The 20,354-nt window shown below is 35.7% G+C and overlaps 2 protein-coding genes across 2 annotated transcripts; both read right to left on the bottom strand.

Moving 5' to 3' along the window:
• Window positions 1-373: 373 nt before the first annotated feature.
• dph2 (diphthamide biosynthesis 2) lies at window positions 374-8,154 on the bottom strand. The gene is made up of 7 exons (XM_056461944.1): window positions 8,085-8,154; window positions 7,561-7,713; window positions 7,358-7,470; window positions 5,916-6,136; window positions 3,652-4,326; window positions 1,378-1,566; window positions 374-1,289 (listed from the first exon to the last, which is right to left on the bottom strand). Exons 2-7 carry the CDS (start codon window positions 7,702-7,704, stop codon window positions 1,141-1,143), a joined length of 1,491 nt encoding a protein of 496 aa, XP_056317919.1. The 5' UTR covers window positions 7,705-7,713; window positions 8,085-8,154; the 3' UTR covers window positions 374-1,140.
• Window positions 8,155-11,793: 3,639 nt separating this feature from the next.
• mcur1 (mitochondrial calcium uniporter regulator 1) lies at window positions 11,794-17,885 on the bottom strand. The gene is made up of 9 exons (XM_056462893.1): window positions 17,486-17,885; window positions 17,253-17,372; window positions 17,082-17,185; window positions 16,548-16,649; window positions 14,766-14,807; window positions 14,569-14,640; window positions 14,382-14,435; window positions 14,177-14,291; window positions 11,794-12,111 (listed from the first exon to the last, which is right to left on the bottom strand). Exons 1-9 carry the CDS (start codon window positions 17,592-17,594, stop codon window positions 12,056-12,058), a joined length of 774 nt encoding a protein of 257 aa, XP_056318868.1. The 5' UTR covers window positions 17,595-17,885; the 3' UTR covers window positions 11,794-12,055.
• Between the last annotated feature and the right edge of the window lie 2,469 nt (window positions 17,886-20,354).

Raw genomic sequence — 20,354 nt, 5'->3', positions numbered from 1 at the left:
AGAGTTGATTTTCATCATAGGTGCCCTTTAAATAGTCGATTTACTCACCCTCAGGCCATCAAGTGATTTATTTTTAGCTGAAACTTCTTGGTCAGGGTATATACAGAAATCAGAGTGAAAAAACTTTCAAGACCTTTAAGACTCTTTTGATAATGTTAAGACCTCATGGCCACTTTAGGTTTCACCCGGTGACATTTTAACTTGCAGTATATTTACTAAACACTGATTGTAAGAAACGAATTCTAAACTAAAACATTATTCGTATACTGAATAAAAATGCTAATTGATGCCTTTAGAACTCCAGGATTTGATCGATTTCATAAACTATACAGCACCTCAATATTCAAATAAAATTCAGGCAAAATTTAGCATACAACTATACATTGTAGAATCAAAAATTATACAACATTTAATACCTTCTAAAAAAGTATTTAAATTTCCTTAATACTTTTTAGGACCTCATGGATACCCTGTTGGTGATTTACATAATTGACATCAATGGTTAACAACAGCACTATGATAGTCAAAAGAGATGTACAGGCAAAAGGAAATGTAGATATTTATAATTTAGAGAAGTGATCAGTCCATGCATAAAACTGAAGCAAATAACGAGCTTAAATCTTGACAAATGTTCCTGAGCACATTCATGACAGCTGTTGATGGCGACGGTCTAGAATTGTAAAGAATAACGAATAACTAATTTTGGCTGAAAATCTTCATTAATGCTGTATTGAAGAAATAAGCCACTCATCATTTCCTGAGGGTCAGTAAAATAACAGCTACTTCTAGGTAGACCTTTTCCTTTAATGTTACTACATTTACACCAGAGATTTGCTGATGATTACATGTTTTTGATAAAGACAAAAGAGAGAGGGAGGTATATACTTTGAAGTCATTATGAACAAGACAACCTTTCTATTTTTCTCATTTAATTGCTCCTCCACAGTTTTCTACAATATTGGTATAATAATAGAACACAAAAAGGAGATATTTATTTACCTTGATTAAAGTTTGACAGCAGCAAGTACTTGGCCTTATCAAGAGAATATAAAACATGTCCCCAAAAGATGTTGTTACTATATCGATACATGTAAAGCAATCTTTTGATGATTCCTGTGACTGTCCAATAGTAAATGAGTGTTATGATTTTTGGGGTGTTGAAGCGTCCTCATTACCCTCCTCTTCGTAAGCGATTGCAATGCCTCTCTGTCCCTTCACCGCTTTCACTACCGGGGTCTGCCCTAATTTTGGCTCCAGTCCCTGCCAGCTGCGGCCTGCCAGAAATGATGCTGCAAAATAGACCATGATTAGCATTTGCATAAATCAGACATTTTGTAAAAACAGAACTTCAGAAAGAACTTCAACAGTTCTCTGTACCTGCAGCGTTAATATTGGCCACAGTGAGAGTCTGATTCCTGAGGACTAGCGAAGATGACTCCGAGTTATACCTCATCCCAGATGAGTTGGTGGAACAGGTTCGTAGAGCTCCTGTGATGAGAGACACGTCTGTGGCCTCTTCAGTGGCAGACTGATTGGGTTCAGGAAAGCCCACATGACTGCTTCCACCTGTAATATTAATTTCTCATTAGATGTCAATAAGAAAATCATATTTGCACACTGGCATGACTAAAAGCATTTCCAGATCCTCTCTTTTTTTCTAGCTTGCTTCAATTTTCATTTCATCTTACATTAATTAACAGGTTTCACGCTCCAAGCCAAATATCAAATTCCCTGCCTTTTACTGACTAGAATACTAAACATCCATGACTTATAATGAAAGGTTATTGTCAATTGGTTTAACTCGAATATCATTTTGCAGCACTAACACAGATTCTTTGAAGTGGTTACACTGAAGCCAAAGCTCCTAGAATTTATGCTATCCTGGCATGCAGAGGTGGAAAGAGTACCGAAAAATTATACTCATGTACTATTACTTGCTGAAAAATGTAGCGCAAGTAAAGTAAAAGTATCTGTTGTAAATAATAAGTATGAGTAAAAAGTAGCCCATTTAAGAGTACTCACGAGTAGTATTACACAGTGAAAGTCTTTACATGCTATTTGTGATGCAGGTTGATGCATTTACATGCAATTTGTGAGTGTGTAAACGTAACATTTTGTAGTGCATTTAGTCAATTGTCTTAGTCATTTAGCAATTTCAGTCATCATACAGTAAACATCCTTCATCTTCTCATGAGTGAGGTCTCTCAATCATTGCATGTAAAGGTTTTGGACTTCTGCTTGGACACTTTTAATGCTTCCAAGCGGTTTGCTGCATTTATAAAGCTCAGTTCAGTATGAATGCAATTCAGTTTCTATGTGCGATTTGATTGGACAGGAATCGCAGGACTGATTATTCTACTTTAGCCAATCCCCATAGACAAGAAAAAATAAAGCAAAGACTGCAGGTTGAAGGAAAGTAGTGGAGCAAAAGTACAGACACTGCGCCATAATGTACTCAAGGAAAAGTACACATTTTAAAAACTACTTAGTAAAGAACAATTCCTAAGAAAAACTACTCAATTTGTTACTTTACAGCACTGCTGGCATGTAAACCTTAGTTAACAGGTACAGTCTGGTGACTGCATTTGACTTAACTGTTAAAAATAAAATAGAGCTGTAAAATAGCCTACAATGCAATTTTAAAAATGGAAGTGAAACATGACAGTTTGACACCTGGAAACTTGAATTCAAAGTAACAAACAAAAATCCCGGATAATCCACGACTTAATAAGACATTCCAGAACGTCCATGACTCATGGGATCCATAAATAAAGTTCTTGGATTAAAAGGATTTTTTTTAAAAATCGAAAATGTAAAAAAATTGAAACCTGAATAAATGACTAAAATAAGTTAAAGTAACAAAAACTAGTGTGCGTTTTTTTAACCATGTTGTGGTTTTCACAACAGTCTCTACAGATGCTGCATCCTAGACTCCAAAATTGTAATAATTTATAAAGCAATTTCTGCCTGACCATTTGAGATGAGGAAGGTTTATAAAAATCACAATCAAGGTTTTTACTATTCATTCAATCTTTTTGGCTTAGTCCCTTTATTCAGCAGAGTTCGCCACAGCAGAATCAACCGCCAACTTATCCAGCATGTGTTTTGGACAGTGGATGCCCTTCCAGCTGCAACCCAGTACTGGGAAACATCCATACACACTCATTTACACACATACACTATGGACAATTTAGTTCATTCAATTCACCTGTACCGCAAGTCTTGTACTGGGGGGGAAACCGGAGCACCCAGAGGAAACACACGCGAATACAGGGAGAACATGCAAACTCCACACAGAAATGCCAACTGACCCAGCCGGGACTCGAACCAGTGACCTTCTTGCTGTGAGGCGACAGTGCTCAACACTGGACCACTGTGTTGCCCAAGTTGGCCCAAGTTTTCCCTATTACATCATAATTCAAGCATATAATAGTATTTGTTGTTTGTTTGTTTTGTTTTTTTGCATCTGATAGAGCGTTTGGACCCAGAAACTGTGATGCGAGATGACAGACTTAACATCTTGATAATATAATTATAACAGCAATAATAGTAATGTTCGGAACAATAATGATTGTGAAAAGCACTATACAAATAAAACTGAATGAATAATAGCTCGATATTTTTCATATTTTTTTAAACATGCTGACATACCAGGCAGTAAATCTCTGAAGTCTGTGACATATTCTCCAGTCCACTCTCTGTGCTTATTGCACGCCAGCTCCATCTCAAACGGAGTCACCACAGGCCTGTAGAATTCACTTGAGTCCAGCAGGGAGTTTTCTGGACACGCAACTAACACGTAAATATCGATTTCCAGGAAGTTCGCAAGCTTGGGAACGTTGATCTTACCCATGGCAAACATATAGCTCTTCTTGCCTGCTCTGTGAATAGTGTCTTTCAGCTGTTCGATAATGGTCAGATAGTTGGCAACACCCAGGGTGCCCACCAAAATGCCCACCACACTGGCATCTTTGGCCCGCTCAATGGCATAATAGCGCTTCATCAGTGCTTTGTTGATTTGAACCGATTCCACTCGACCCGTGCTGGTTTCTGGGTTGAATGAGCTGAAGACACAGTTGTTCCAGCTCATCATGAAGTTTGTAAGCGTCAGGCCTTCCTGGCCAATGTAAAAGATACTGTAATCATTAACAGTTTGTCCCTCTTTTATTCTGAATTGTCTGCCAAATTTAAAAATGACACCATCATCGTGTGACTGCAAGTCCACACAGTTGTCCTGTATACGTTCAGCAGCACAGGAATGATCCGTTTTCAGACGAGACACCACAACATTAGGGTAGATGTCACACAAAAGTGTCCTGAGATCATCTGAGGAGAGAGGAGATGAATAACTTCATTCACAAATGCAATGAATCAGGGATTATTTTTAAATCACTCCTAAAAAAAACGTACCTATTTAGCTTGTCTTTTTAATATTATTTTAATAGTCCTTTCTACCGCTACATTTTTTTATTTTTTCAGTTGTTTCTCTTGTATTATTTTTCAGTCTTGTGACTGTTTTTAAATGTGCTATATCAATAAATGAACTTGAACTATGTCCAATCCGGCTCCTGGAGGCTCACTATTAGGGCTGCACAATATTGGACAAAAACTGACACTGCCATATTTAGTTTGTCTACGCTATATCTTGCAATATGAATATAATTTCACAAGATGACTTATAACTCTATTTGGAATGTATTCATGATTTTATATTGATTAGGCTTACTGTATTTTGCAGCGTAATATTTGCATAAGAACACAATGCAATTGCATAGATACAAATACATTTTTGGTTTTCTGTGGAATCTAACAGTATTGCAGAAATTCAACAACAATAATAATAATATATAACATAGCACTGTATTAGTGTAGAGTCTTCATTGCATAAATAATTAAATACAATTAATTTAGGTTTAAATACCTTTATAACCTCTTGAGGTTTAAGTTTGCTTAAATCTTACACAGTCACAGGTCTTAAAAACCCATAAACGAAAATCTTTCTATTTTTGGGTTAAACCTTGCAGTGACCACCAAAATCACATGTTCTGAACTGTCGTGCTGATCCACTATAATCCTGATTCATCATTGCAGATCCTGCGATGTGACTACTGCAGGTTCACTCTGCGATATCTATGCTGATACAATATATTGTGCAGCCCTACTCACTATCTAGCAGTTTCAGTTCTTTTTAAGTGGTGTCCAAATTCAAGTTGCACACTATGGAATGCACTGGCACAATATTTTTTTTTTTTAAGTACACCAATAGAGTTTCACTTAACATTTCAATACATGCAGTGACATATTTGCATAATGATAAACATTATAGCAGTATTTAATTAATTCTAATTAGATTTTCTACATTTACATTACATTTACATTTAGCAGACACTTTTATCCAAAGTATATTTTCTAATAATAAAGATTAAATAATTTCACAGTGCTGTGAAAGAGATTTAAATATTTGACAATTGTAGCAATGAAAGGTGATGAATGCTCTCAAAGTTGATTTTGGTCACTGGTTTTCATTCACGGTTCAACTGGACTGTGTTTCTGGTCAAATGTAGGAGATTTCAGAAATGGACACCTCTGCATTAAAGAGATAGTTCACCCAAAAATGAACATTTTCTCATACTCATGATTACAAACTCTCATGAATGTCTTTCTTTTCACCACAAAATAAGATATTCTGAAGAATGTTGAAACAAGCAGCCCTTGACATCCAAAGCAGGAACAAAAGAAGTCTTGTTTCCAACATTCTCCAGTATAGCTTCCATTGTTTTTAACAGAATAGAGAAATGCAAACATGTTTGGAACAAGTGAAGTGTGAGTAAATCATGACAATCTCATTTTGGGGTGAATTATTGGTTTAAATGAATGTCACTACAGATTAGGACAGATTAAATGGTGAAAATTACCTATAGCATGCGAGTAAGTGACGTCAAACAGTACTATGATATGGCTTTGGAGATTCGGGTAAAGCTCTTTAAAGGATGCCGCACACTGATGGACATCTATGGGTCTTTTCCCAAACACGTAAAGAAGCGGTAGTCGTCTGCATGGGCTGAGACAAGACGACCCATAATGCACTATACAGTCTGCTCCCACATGTTCTGCTGCTACTTCATCCACACAACAGCTGAAAACAAACAAGCAGGTCTAGAAATCAGAATTCTGCTTGCATAGTCATACAATATGTTTTTTTAACAATTTTCTTATCTCACCATAATTGTATATATTATAGGTAAATGGAAAACTCTTATTGTCATGATAAGAAAAGCCTTTTAAATATTGACGCTTGTGATCTCTGCTGTAAAAAACAAAAGTAAATACAAAGACATGTTGCGGGACACAATCTACTGTACATGAGAGAAAAGACCACAAAACTTGGTCTTGCGTTGCATAGGTATATTTTTGACAACAGTGCTTCCCACACCCAGGTATATTAACGGCCGCCCAAGTATATTTAGTGGCACTTTTTTTTTTTACTATTATTATCATCCTTTTACACTTTTTTTGTATCTGCCCAATGTAAAGAAGCATCCACAAGCGATTAAGTAGTAGAAAATCTTCTCTCTTGAACCTGTTTTATACTGCCAGTGCTGTGTGTGAGAGAACTATGGTGCTCTGCAGGTTTCTAAATCTACTAAAATATCCGGGATTTGGTTTTGCTTTCATTTTCTAAGCTGTCGTTAAGTTTATGTGTTTATTTTTATTTAATTATTAATTCTTTAATCTAAACGACTCATCTAAAAAAAACATTACTAAGTACTAAGGACGAAATAACATCTAAATTGGCTGCAGAATATTTGTACACCATTTGTAATGGTTAATCAACTCATTTGTCTTATTTAAATAATCTACATGTTTTATTCTTGTAAGTATTATAATTTTTAGAGATATTTTTATACCTTTTTCTGTCATTTATTTCTGTCATTTATTTCATTTATCCACCGCAAGTATATTTCAAAGCACTGGACAAGAAATCAAAATGATTGATTACTGATTTCTCTTTTATTGAAATCAAAAATGATTGATTTTTCTTACATGCCAAAATCCTTCAAATAAGCAAACATTATGTTGCATGAAGATATTTTGTAATTTTCCAAATGTACATTTATTAAAACTCAATTTTTAATTAGCAATGTGCACTACTAAGCACATCATAAAGACAACTTTAAAGATGATTTTAGTATGTAGATATTTAGAAACCCTCAGACCCCAGGTATTTCTTTGCCAAATACTTTAATTTTCTGGAACATGTCAAAACAGTGGAAAACTTACTTATTCAGCTTATCTCCCATTTCTCATCAAGCTTACATATGACGTATTTATGGTAATACATAGTACATGTTCTTACCTGCCATAGGATGTATCCCCTAAAATGTAAGTCTTGGCTTTGGTTTCATTCTCTATTTCAGCAGAGACCCGGACGGCATCAGGCAGCAGTTCATCTGGAAACTGTAAGGCCACCTGTGATAAAGACAAGGCAAACTGTATTGATACCTTATTAAATGCTTTGAGTAAACATGACAGAGGTGATGACTTTTAATGTCAACTTACCTTCTTGAATTGATTGCTAGTGATGAAACGGCAGGTCTCGAGTGTCTGGTAGAGCAGCAGGTCTCCAGAAGGGTGGAAACTGTGTGTTGAAGTGACCGAGCGGTGGAGAACCGCCTCACTGCTGCTGCTGAACGCGTCTGTCATCTTCTCTCACTTGAAGCAAACATCATTTATTCACACAGCACATCATCTAATATTCAACTTTAATTGAAGCAGAAAAGTAGCTCGAATGTGTTATTGCAAACATGGTTTAATAACGTGCTGAAGCTGACATTCACATTACTGAATCACACAGATTAAAATATACAGATTGACTGTTGTATATGTGTGTAAAACAGGCAGCAGGCGGACTCTGAACAGTAAGATCAGCTGAGAGTTTACACTGGAACAGCGCGAATCGACTCTAAAACTAACGTTAGTTTACAGAAAATTAATTCAAAAATGTATTTTGAAAACAAGAATCACTGTTAGCAATTGTTGACATTTTAACATGTTCTTATTAGCTACAACAAAATGTAACGTACCAAAACAGAGCTTCACACTACATGTCAACTTCCACGTGAGGCTGCGGAACACGACACGCTCTTCTTCGGCGTTCGGTTCAGCGCTTCGGATTTCAAGTCCTCACATCGCCTTCTAGTGTTCTGGAGAGATACTCACTGTCTGTACTTCGTAAGAACGACACAGACACTTAAAAAGGTACTAAAATATTTTAGTAATCTGCAAAACATAATTTTCACGGTGTATTGTCGACTCAGAAACCACAATATACATTTTTTAAAATTCTCTCCTGTTTTCAACATGATGAAACTTTTTATCCAACTCTGTCTACAATCTTGTGCATGTTACTTTCACATATATTACAAATGTTTGTACTGTAAGCGTTTACTGATTGCCGGAACAGCTCAAGGCACTTACACACAACAGTTTGGCAGTAAATTTTCAAAGTACTTAAATTTCAGCAGGGGTGTTGATAGACCTCACTTATTAGGACATGTGTCACTGTAAAAATGGCCAGTGCCCCAGTAAATGCATTTATGCAGTTTTCTTTATATGTACTGTAAGTGTATTAATTAAGAGTGGTCATCCAAGAATAAAGACATTATTCTCTGTGCTGGGACAGATTGAGCAATGGAGTTAGTTTCAAAATGAATGCCATTCATTCATTCATTCATTCATTCATTCATTCATTTTCTTTTTGGCTTAGTCCTTTTATTAATCAGGGGTCATCACAGCAGAATGAAACGCCAACTTATCCAGCACATGTGCTCCACGCAGGTTTCTTCATCTCGTTTACATACACTATGAACAGCAGCTACGCTAATTACTCTCTTTATTCTCTATTTCCACCTTGGGATACTAATCCCGAGGCCCTCAGAGACTATGCAGCACCACTGATTCGATCCAAGACCAGCAATGAGATGATCTCAAGGTTTCCATTTCCTGGACCAGGCTGTATCCTTAGCAGCTACTGTGGTGGTCTGTAGGAGTAAAGAATATGAGACTGATTCCTGTGATGCTCCAGGGACAGACAAGTCTTTGCTAAGGTCCAGCTTCCAGCCTCCAGCGCCTCGACTGCAGCTCTGCACAAGACGTTTGGCCAGTGGAGAAATGGTCGTGCCCAACTGAGCCTGGTTTCTCTCAAGGTTTTTTTAATTCTTCACTTTCGCCAATTGGTGAAATGGATTTGCTCTTCAGTGTTTGAACTCTCAGTAGTGAATATTAAACCACACTGAACTGAACTAATTTAAACTGAACAAAACTTAAACACTGAAAACTGAACTACACTGTTTCAATTTACTGTGATCGTTTATGTTAAGCTGCTTTGACACAATCTACATTGTAAAAGTGCTAAACCCATGCAAACACAGGGAGAACATGCAAACTCCACACAGAAATGCCAACTGATCCAGCAGGGGCTCAAAACAGCCACCTTCTTGCTGTGAGGCAATTGTGCTACCCACTGCGCCACCATGCGGCCTCCAAAGAAATGTATTGAGATTAATTAAAGACTTGATATCTTTCTGCTTGGCAGACAGACATGAAGCATGTGGAGAAACAGGGAAACACCTCAGACAAGTACATCGTAATAATATAGCTAGGATGTAAAAATCACATAGTATATAAACAAACAATTAATAAACCATTCATATACATCTTATTTATCAGGAGGGAAGTTACATTGGTAGTACAGGTGTTTAATTTCCAAGTAATGGTCACACAACAGTCAGAAGAAGGAAACTCATAAGAGCATCGGTGAAGATTTATCTGAAGAACAGTGGAGAACAGCTTGTGCATTGCTGGACCTCAGCAAGCATGTAGAGCTCCGTTAGTCCTGTCTTTTTCTTTTACAGACTTTTGTGCAGCATGTCGAGAAAAATAGGAATCACACACCTCAGCAATGACTGGAAATGGATGATCAGGAATATCAGGAATAAGGCAGAAGGATTGTGCATAGATGGATATGCTTCCAAGCTTCCTATATTAAAAATATAGGTAATGGAATCACAACAGGCAGAAGAAGGAGACTCACAAGATCATCGGTGGAGATTTATCTGAAGAGCACTGGAAAACACTTATTTTATTGCTGGAGTTCAGCCAGCATGTAGAGCTCTGTTAGTCTTGTTTTTGTCATTTGCAGATTAGGCTGGGGCATGTGGAGAAATGGGCATCACACCTCAGCAGTGACTGGAAACTGATGGTCTGGTTAGTTGTTTCCTGGATTGATGGATAAACAGATGTCCTTCCAAAAGGAAGGTGGTGGAGGTGGGCTTAGATAAATAAATGTCTTGTCTGTGGCAGGTGTTTTTTTTTTCAGGTAATGGACACACAACATGCAAAAGAAGGAAACTCACAAGAGCATTGGTGGAGATTTATCTAAAGAACACTGGGGAACATCATGGTTATAAACATAACCCATGTTCCCCGAAGATGGGAATAGTGATTAATCATTAGTAGAGTATATAACCAGTGCACGTGGAGCGAGCCACTAGACTTTTTAGGAAAAAGTCTCCCAAGGGGAGACTAGGTGACAATATGAACATATGGGCTAGCCCTATCCAGGGGGAGCGCTACATATGATAAGCTGGTTAGCTGGTAGGCAAGACATGGGTCTGCCTGAGAATGGGGAACACATGAATGATGCGTATGGGATCGCAAACGGGGATCACGCATATCTGGCACCGATCCCCAGCAAGCGAGTAGATCAAGCGGGCATACCAGACATTGTACTGGGCCGGGAACTCAGCCGAGTTGGGTACTGGGGGCCTCGGAGGAACTCTCTAGGGTTCGCCAGATGAGGAACTTTCTAAGCAGAGCATAATAAGTGCACAGAGCTACGTGTTAGGGAGCATGGCGCAGCAAGCATATTAGTCACCAATTGGGAATAAACGAGCTCCACCCGAAGACTATAAAATCTTACAAATGTGTTAGGTGTCGCCCAGCCCGCAGCTCTACTAATATCTGTACTATAGGAGCCGCGTGCTAATGAGGAGGCAACACTTCTTGTTGAGTGCGTTCTCACTCCTCAGGGACATGGCTCGCCAGTTGTGCCCTTAGTCAGGGAATAAAACAACTGGCAATGAGCGTTTTCAGGAGAAGCAGAGGAGAAGCACCCCGGCCCATAGAAAGGCAAGGTCTGTCCAAGAACTGAAGGTGCGGCGACACATCCGTGTGATGGTCACCCGGAATATAGGAATTAGGAATCACACAACTCAGCAATGACTTGAAACTGATGATCAGGAATATCCTTCAAAAGACAGATGGATAGGTACATGGACAGATGTCCTTCCAAGAGGAAGGGGTGGTGGTGGGCATAGATTGTTAGAGGTCTTCTCTGTGGCAGTTGTTTAAATTGTAGGTAATGGACCCGCAACAGGCAGAAGAAGGAGACTCACGTGAGCATTGTTGAAAATTTATCTGAAAACTGCTGGAGACCAGCTTGTGCATTGCTGGAGCTCAGCCAGCAGGTAGGGTTCTGTTGGTGCTGTCTTTTGCAGATTGGATTGGAGCAGAAGAAAGAGACAAATTCAGCATTGTTTACATTGGCCACAAAGGCATGAATCTTACAAACTTCTTGATGAGCTGGAACCATTGTGTCTTCAGCTCAATCGACCCAGAAACGAGCACGTCAAGTAAAATTGGTACACACCAACAAAAGCACAGATTAAGCACTTTTATGCCAAAGTATTTATTAAGTAATTATTTATTAAAAAAAGTGATCTCTCATGTTGATTAGATATGTAGTGTATTTAAACTACATCATTTTATTGCATGTGAAATCACCTGAAGCATTACATAAATGACTACAAAGTCAATTGATTGTGTATTGTGTAGCTGTTTTTGTCCATAACATCTTTTTTCCTAATGAAACTCTATATCACAATAGAGCATGAACAGATATTTGCTCCCACAGGATAATGGTGAATACCACAGCTCTTCTAATGAAGCAAGGCTGATGAGATGTTTTGTCAGGAAGAATAAAGTCTTCTGATGTTCACATCCATATCCGATAGAATCCAAGTATAACTGTGAGGCATGTAAACACAGAACCTACAAAAATACAAAGACAATTCATTAATTGTAATAAACACAACAGCATTTATTTGACTTGATCTTTGAATTACTTCATAAACAATTTTCAGGAAAAAGCTCATCGTGACCTTGTTTCTGTATGATTGCTGGAACAAGGACATTTTATGGATGAGTGCAGGTGAGACTTCTGAGACAATCGGTGGAAAAATCTCAAGTCAAACACTTCAGTAAAATTACAGATACCCTAATAAAATACCACTGTAGTAAAAACATGAAGTATTTGTTTATTAGCAAAACTAGCCATACACTATGCCAACATTACATTTCACGTTCATGATAATTTAAGTATTAAGCCTAAATATTTCATTTTCTGTCAGGAGAAACAAAATGTGTTCAAATGTGAAAACAAATACTTTAAACTCAACATTTAGACATAAAGCTTTGGCTCATGACAGTATAAAGTTTTCTAGCGATTAATTCCTCAAGCTTTTATGGTAGACAGTATTATCATGATACAGACCTAAGCTGCAAAAAAGTTACTTTAACAGGTATAATTACAAAAAAATCTAGTATACACTGTAAAAAAAGCTTTTACTTACTTAGATTTTTTTGTCTTGATTCTAGTCCAAATATCAAAAGATTCTTAAATTAAGGAGCATTTTCTAGACAAGCAAAAATATTGTCTTGTTGTGAGAAATATGCCAAAATTAAGTGCATTTTTCCTTAAAAGAAGCTAAATAATCTGCCAATGAAGTATGCAAAATAATCTTGTTTTTTCCTTTTGAGGTAAGACTATTTTGCTTATTATTTCTTAAAACAATACAATCTTTGGACCAGAAACAAGACAAAAAAATATAAGACAATCATTTTTGCAGTGTATTGTTTTATAGTATACACACATTTAATGTTTACACCAAATTAAATTGCAAAAAAACTATAAAGTTAGATTCTTTAATAAATGTTAGTTAATGGATTAAAATCAAGTGAGAAAAGCCAGATTTATTAGAGTTATGTCAGAATTAGTGTTTAAAATACTTCTGGATTTTATTAGTTATTAACTCTATTTAATACAATAATTATGACTTATAATCTGACTTTGACTATAAAGTGCCTATTAGGCATTAGCTAAGAAATTCCCCTTGATTAATATTGTTAATGAACAATAGGCCTATAGATAGCCAAAATGTTCCACCAATATTTCAGCATAGTAGACCAGATTAACACGTGAAAATGTTACTATTAAGCTAAGTAGCTAACAAAGTCTTTAAGCATTTGGCACTGTTATGAACACTGCAAATACAATGTGAATAACATACAGTTGAAGTTAAAATTATTAGCCCCCCTTTGATTTATTTTATTTTTTTTAAATATTTCTCAAATGATGTTTAACAGAGCTATGAAATTTTCACAGCATGTCTGATAATATTTTTCTTCTGGAGAAAGTCTTTATTTTATTTCTGCTAGAGTAAAAAGCAGTTTTTAATTTTTTTAAAAACATTTTAAGGTCAAAATTATTAGCCCCTTATATCATTATACAATAACTTGCTTAATTACCCTAACCTGCCTAGTTAACCTAATTTACCAGTGAAGTCTTTAAATGTCACTTTAAGCTGTATAGAAGTGTCTTGAAAAATACCTAGTCAAATATTATTTACTGTCATCATGGCAAAGATAAAATAAATCAGTTATTAGAAATGAGTTATTAAAACTATTATGTTTAGAAATGTGTTGAAAAAAATTCTTCTCAGAAATTGGGGGAAAAATAACCGGGAGGGGGGGAGGGGTGTATGGGGTAATAATTCTGACTTCAACTGTACTTGTGTTAGCTTTAAAAAACAGAAAATTTAAATAATAAATAACCATTTACAGTATTTTAAAGTGTTCCCTGTATCAATATTGTGCAAGTTCATTCTTACGATTTATTGAATATCAGCATATGTCTACTTTGACAGCATGCACAATATAATGGTTATACAAGATATATTGGTGCTGAATGACATAATTAAGATTTGTTAAATTTTTTATTTTTAAATTAAAAATTAATTTTTTTTTCCAGCTTTGTTCCTATTGTTGACATTTTTACCTGCAAGATATTTGATAGTATCCAGTTTGTGGGCCTCCAGCATGGTCTTCAGGCCAGCCACTTCTGTGTCGATTTTCATGTTGGTCTGTGTCACATGTCGATCCTGCTCAGAATTCTAAGAACGAAACCCTGGTTTTAAAAAAGTTTCAGAGGAAAAGTTAAAAATCAAAAAGACTTTTTTGTCGTAAACACTAGTACATCTTACCATTTCCATGAGTTCATTCCTGGTCCCAATAAGTTTTCTGTTAAAGTCTGCCCACTAAAAGAGCAAACACATCAGCTTCATCACATATGCAATTCTAAACTGCACACCTCAAATAAATAACAAATCTTTCGTTTCAAGGCATGGTGGAAATCCAAATTACAAAGATGATTTTTTTAAATATACTTACCATCTCCTTTACTCGGCTTTTTTCTATGTTCAGATCCAAAATGATATCTGCTCGCCTTTTGTTCATTACATCCTATAGCACAAAATCAACATTTAAAAGCACAATGACTAGAGTAATAAATAGATGTGTTAAAACTTTCTTTTTACTGTGTGAAAACTTTCTTTTCAAAATAAATCAGAATTTTTCAATCAACTTACTGCAAGTTGTATCCTAAGCTGTAACAGCTCAACCTTGATTTTCTGTAAAAGAAGTAACATATATCAGAACTCTTTACTGGGTGAATGCACAAAGCTGTTAAGTCAACTGAATTTTAATTCATCTATTATTTACTTAGTCAGTGGTATACATAAAAATAACATGCAAAATGTGCATACAAATTAACAAAAAATGCAACGAAATGAGAATGACATGTTAATGTTTATAGAGAGATTTCTTTTCTTCTCTTCTTTAACATTTGTTTTTCCTTTTCACCTCCTCCTACACCTCTTCCCATCAATATGCTTCCCAATAATATTACTACTACTATTACTATTATTATTATTATTACTATTATTATTATTATTATTACTATTATGTGATCTGCTTATTTTATCTGCTGATTATTTAATAAAAAAAGACATTTGAACACACTATCATTCAAAAGCTAGTAGTCAGTATTTTATTTTAAAAATACTGTTATCCAGCAAGCATTACACTGATAAAAAGACTATAATCTATAATGTTAGAAACACTTTCCATTTCAAATAAATGCTGTTATCGAATGTTTTAGTTATTTTAAAAAATAAGTCACACAGCAATATTATGTCCCACTTTATTTTAGGTGACCTTAACTAAGATGTACTTACACTGAAATTAATCATTTGTTAGAATGTACTTATTTTGTAAATACATGTTTTACATAGTACTTACCTCAATGTTATTACACACAGTTCAAGTCAGATTTATTAGCCCCCCTTTGATTTTTTTTTTCTTTCTTTTTTAAATATTTCCCAAATGATGTTTAACAGAGCAAGGCATTTTTCACAGGATGTCTGACAATATTTTTTCTTCTGGAGATAGTCTTATTTGTTTTATTTCAGCTGAAATAAAAGCAGTTCTTAATTTTTTAAAACCCATTTTAAGGTCAAAATTATTAGCTCCTTTAAGCTATATTTTTACAGTTGTCTACAAAACAAACCATCATTATACAATAACTTGCCTAATTACCCTAACCTGCCTAGTTAACCTGATTAACCTACTTAAGCCTTTAAATGTCACTTTAAGCTGTATAAAAGTGTCTTGAAAAATATCTAGTCAAATATTATTTACTGTCATCATGACAAAGATAAAATAAATCAGTTATTAGAAATGAGTTATTAAAACTATTATGTTTAGAAATGTGTTGAAAAATTCCCGTTTAACAGAAATTGGGGGTAAAAAATAAACAGCAGGACTAATAATTCTGACTTTATTCATTCATTTTCTTTTTTCGGCTTAATCCCTTTATTAATCCGGGGTCGCCACAGCGGAATGAACCACCAACTTATCCAGCACGTTTTTACACAGTGGATGCCCTTCCAGCCGCAACCCATCTCTGGGAAAATTCTGACTTCAACTGTATGTAATTAATTTTTGTAATTACATTTTTAATTACACAGTTGACCATACCTTATACCTTAATCCAACCTTAAACCTACCTATACCACCAAACCTGTCCCTAACCCTACCCGTATCCCACCTCAAGAGCAGCAGAAGTGTTCTGCAATACACTACAAACACAGTAAGTACATTGTATTTATTTTTTGATGCAAGTACATAGTAGTTAAGGCCACTTAATATAACGTGGGACCCAATATTATTTTTTGTTATATCTATTATTATTAATTAGCAAAAACTATGTGCACATACAGAATACAGAAAACTTATTTTCACCTATGTGCAAGTGTCAATGAGTGATGATATTAAGATTACTAAACACACATGATCATCAGAGGTCTCACCTCATTCTCTGCCAGTAATGCAGAGAATTCACTCTTCTCCAGAATGATCATGTCCTTTTTCACAGCAGCAATATGAGACATGACTTTCTGCAACATGATTTCCTGTAAAATACAATTAGTTAAGCAATCAGTTTGACCTCCTCTATGAGGGAAGCTGTATGACAATAACAGATGTGTGTGTATATGAAAACATCACATCTTACTCAACTTTGGTAAATGCCAACTTTAGCCATGAATTGAACACCTCTATTGAACAATCAATCACCTCCATCTATGAATTCTCATCCCAAAACCTTATTTCACCAGCATTACCAGCCATAGTGTGTATTGATGTTCATTGTGCTTACATGCTTATTCTGCGTGTGTTTTTAAGCTTTCTGTTTTGTGTTCTCATGTACAGTAACTGCACTGGCTGATTTCTGGGCTGGGCATGTCTCTGATTAAATATTTGATTTTCAGATCATGGTGAAATCAATAGCTGATGGTCAGTTCATTAGTCCATGCAAAGTATTAAAAAGCCAATGGAAATCTCACCTGCTGTGTCTTGGTAGCCATGTCACTGTACATGATATCCATGTTTGAGTTGGTGATATTTACCATCATTTTGACTATGACCTCTGCCTGCTGGGTCACGAAACCTGCAAGGACACAGAGGAAGTGAAGCATGAAGCAGAGTATTTTAGAAACATAAGCAAGTAATCGTACCGCTTTCCTCGAGCAGCTGGACCATTGCATGAGTGTCAAAGAATAACTTCCTATTGCCAGACTTGGCCATGTCAGATCTTTTCACATCATACTGTAGAGCTTGAGCTGATGTGCTCAACTCTTGAAAAAAGACAATGGGGGATAAATATGTAAACGAAAATCATTATCAACAACAGTGAATTTAAAAAACACACAAGCTAGACCTGTTTATAACACAAAACATGTGTACGCACCTCTGAGCACCCCGTGTGAAACTCTCGGCAGAAGAGCGCACTGATAAGTTATAATTCCGTTAAATGCGCTGATGGCGGAGATCAGATGTCTGCCGTGTGGACACCTCATTCTGCTGAAGCCTTGATTTAACCACTTGATAAACTATATGATCAAGTGAAAGAACTTTAAATTGTTACGGGACCTCGATGGTACGAGCCCTGATCCGACCTCATAATCTTGCGGTCTTCATCTTCAAAAGTCAATACATTAAACAAGATTTCTTAAATATACATCTTAACCAATCAGACATTATTCTGTACTCTAAAATGAGAAATGTAAAGTTCCTTTGCTTTTCTTTCTGTTTGACAGATTCGATCACCTCTGTTACACTTCCTGTAACTGAAATCGTAAACAATGACGTTTTACGCACACGTGCTGGTCTCGACTGATGCAAGTACATTATGGAAAGCCGTTGGGGCCAAAATATACGCAACAAACGCGTTTACACGCTGTAGGCTGATTTATACTTTTGCATCAAGCGCACGCGCATGGTACAGCGCAGCCTTCGATCCTTGATGAGCAAAGTTGTTGCACGTCCGCCGGTTCCTGCCTCTGAATTAGGACCTGAATTACTTGTAGCGTTCAGAAAAAAAAAACAAAATACCCATAGCTGCCAACTCTCATGCATATGATGTGAGAGTCACGCAATTGGCAGTATTCATATGCTCTCACGCCACATCCATTTTCTTATGCAGAAAAATCATGAAATATTTTAATCATCAATTTTTTTCATTATAATAAAGACTTTTAAAGATATTTTAAAGACTTTTTTCATTATATAAAGACGTTATTCTCTCTGTGCAACCGAACCAACAGTGGTGAAAGCAATGTAATCAAAAACAAACTGACGCATGCGTGCAGAAAACATACCCACGTGCTTCTCGCACCACTCCTGCTTGATGCTGATGCACTGATCGTGTTCCCGCTCTGAGTATGAATCCCAGTTGTAAAAATTTATGCCAACACTCGTGCGTTGTGTTGTGCCAAGAAACGCACTGCTGCCGTAAAATGCACCCCTTTCATAGTCTTTATTGTGATTCTCAGTCTATATCTACAAAAAAGGTAAATTGATTTAATTGATCTTCTGTAAGGGAATGGCTCACTCTCATTCGTGTCATAACTCTGTTATTAAAAATTGTGACAATTTAAGTTGCACATTTTAGAGCGGGGTGCATTTTATGGCAGGGGTAACAGCCTTTTATGTAGGCTACAGGTGTCTGCATGCAGTGAGTTTTGGAAGTCTAACGTTTAAATAATATGAAGGTGATCTTATTTTGACTAATGTCTCCTGATAATTTATTTATTTATTTTTTGTATGAAGCAGAAAGCAGTGATGAAGTCAAGCAGTTTAGACTTAATAAACCTAATTCTCGGCCATGAGTCGAGTCTGAGACAATACACAACAGATAATTCTATAAAACACATTTTTTGTGTTATATCGAAATGTCTTTAGAATTTTATTACAATGAAATGAATATGTTTATGCAAAAGATTTCTTAAATGATCTTAACCAATCACTTCAGTTGTGTTTTTACATTGTTTTCCGGTTACATTTATGTTTTTTAGGTTACATATTATTTAGGTTACATTATGTACATTTACATTTAGAATTGATTTTTTTTCTTTTATTTATTTAGAATGTAATAATAATTGCATAATAATAACAATACTCTTATTTATAATAAATATTTTACAAAAACCATTTAATAAAATAATATATTTATAATTTGTATATACACTTATAAATAAATAGGGGCGTGGCTTGGTGTGGGGTGGGGCATAGGGGCGGGGCATAAATTCTCACTCCAAGCTAAAATCTAAATTTGGCAGCCCTGAAATACCTGTGAAGAAACTCGACACAGAGGAACATAAAAACCTACTGCCCGTTAGTGTTTCAGAAGTGTTATTGGAGAGCAACAAAAACAGCACGCAGAAGTATAAATGCATGACTATGTGCAAGGCAGGCACCGGGTCACGCAGATCACTCAACACAGATGTATAAATCAGCCTTTACATGTTAACATGTTATTTACGCGTTAACAAGTAAATTATGTGTTAACACGTTTTTTTAACTAGTCTCATTTTTAAACACTAACATTTGATAATTTCCCCAACCTGCTAATTTAATTTTAAAATGTATGATGTAATTTCACCTAAATCTCAATAAATGTTTTACAGTCAATGATCTGTAGCAGACTCAGTACATGTTATGATATTTTGTGTTATGAAAGCCCAGACTTCTTTACAAGTTTATGAAATTATTGCAATTAAGTATTTTTATTGTTTTTAAATGCTAGAAGCTTAGCCATCACAACATGTTCACTGTCAACCTCATAGGTCTAACTAAATAATGAATGAGTTTTATTTTTATTCATCCCCAGTTTTTACAACACTGTTTTCAAACATCTACAGTTTACGCACCTGGTTTGTTCATTTGTTTTCAATATGCAGAAAATAAAAACTGGAAAATGTTAGCAAAAACAGACGAAGACTGACTGCGTATCAGGCTCTTACGGCTAAATCTAAAAGTTTATTTTAAAAATGTTTGTTGGTTTTACAAAATACATCATTTGTGAGATACTTGTGAGAAAGTGAAGACATAACAATACATTAAAAAGAAACAAGAAAGGATTTTCAACATTGTTAAAAAATCCTTTGCTAATTGACAAAATTGAAATAAACTTTTCAGATGTCTTGGAGAAAGTTACCTTCAATTGAGGTAAATACAATATTTCAGTCCTTTTCTGTAAACTTGTAAGTTAGATTGTAATATTGATTAACCCATAGCCTAGTTGTTTATAATACTTGACTGGTTATTAATACTGACTA

Source organism: Danio aesculapii, chromosome 7 (genome assembly GCF_903798145.1).
Source record: "Danio aesculapii chromosome 7, fDanAes4.1, whole genome shotgun sequence".
In the NCBI taxonomy this organism is placed as follows: domain Eukaryota; kingdom Metazoa; phylum Chordata; class Actinopteri; order Cypriniformes; family Danionidae; genus Danio; species Danio aesculapii.
Note: the sequence above shows the minus strand (reverse complement) of the source record. Positions and strands in the feature narration are given on the sequence as shown.

Excerpts from the sequence above, each read along its gene's own strand:
- mcur1 (XM_056462893.1), bottom strand. The coding sequence starts at position 17,594 with ATGAGGTGTCCACACGGCAGACATCTGATCTCCGCCATCAGCGCATTT. Across the intron at positions 17,186-17,252 it reads CCAGCTGCTCGAGGAAAGCG|GTTTCGTGACCCAGCAGGCA; the intron begins GTACGATTACTT and ends GTGTCCTTGCAG. Across the intron at positions 16,650-17,081 it reads TGGCTACCAAGACACAGCAG|GAAATCATGTTGCAGAAAGT; the intron begins GTGAGATTTCCA and ends TGTATTTTACAG.
- dph2 (XM_056461944.1), bottom strand. The coding sequence starts at position 7,704 with ATGACAGACGCGTTCAGCAGCAGCAGTGAGGCGGTTCTCCACCGCTCG. Across the intron at positions 6,137-7,357 it reads GGGGATACATCCTATGGCAG|CTGTTGTGTGGATGAAGTAG; the intron begins GTAAGAACATGT and ends GTTTGTTTTCAG. Across the intron at positions 1,567-3,651 it reads CTTCAGAGATTTACTGCCTG|GTGGAAGCAGTCATGTGGGC; the intron begins GTATGTCAGCAT and ends TTAATATTACAG.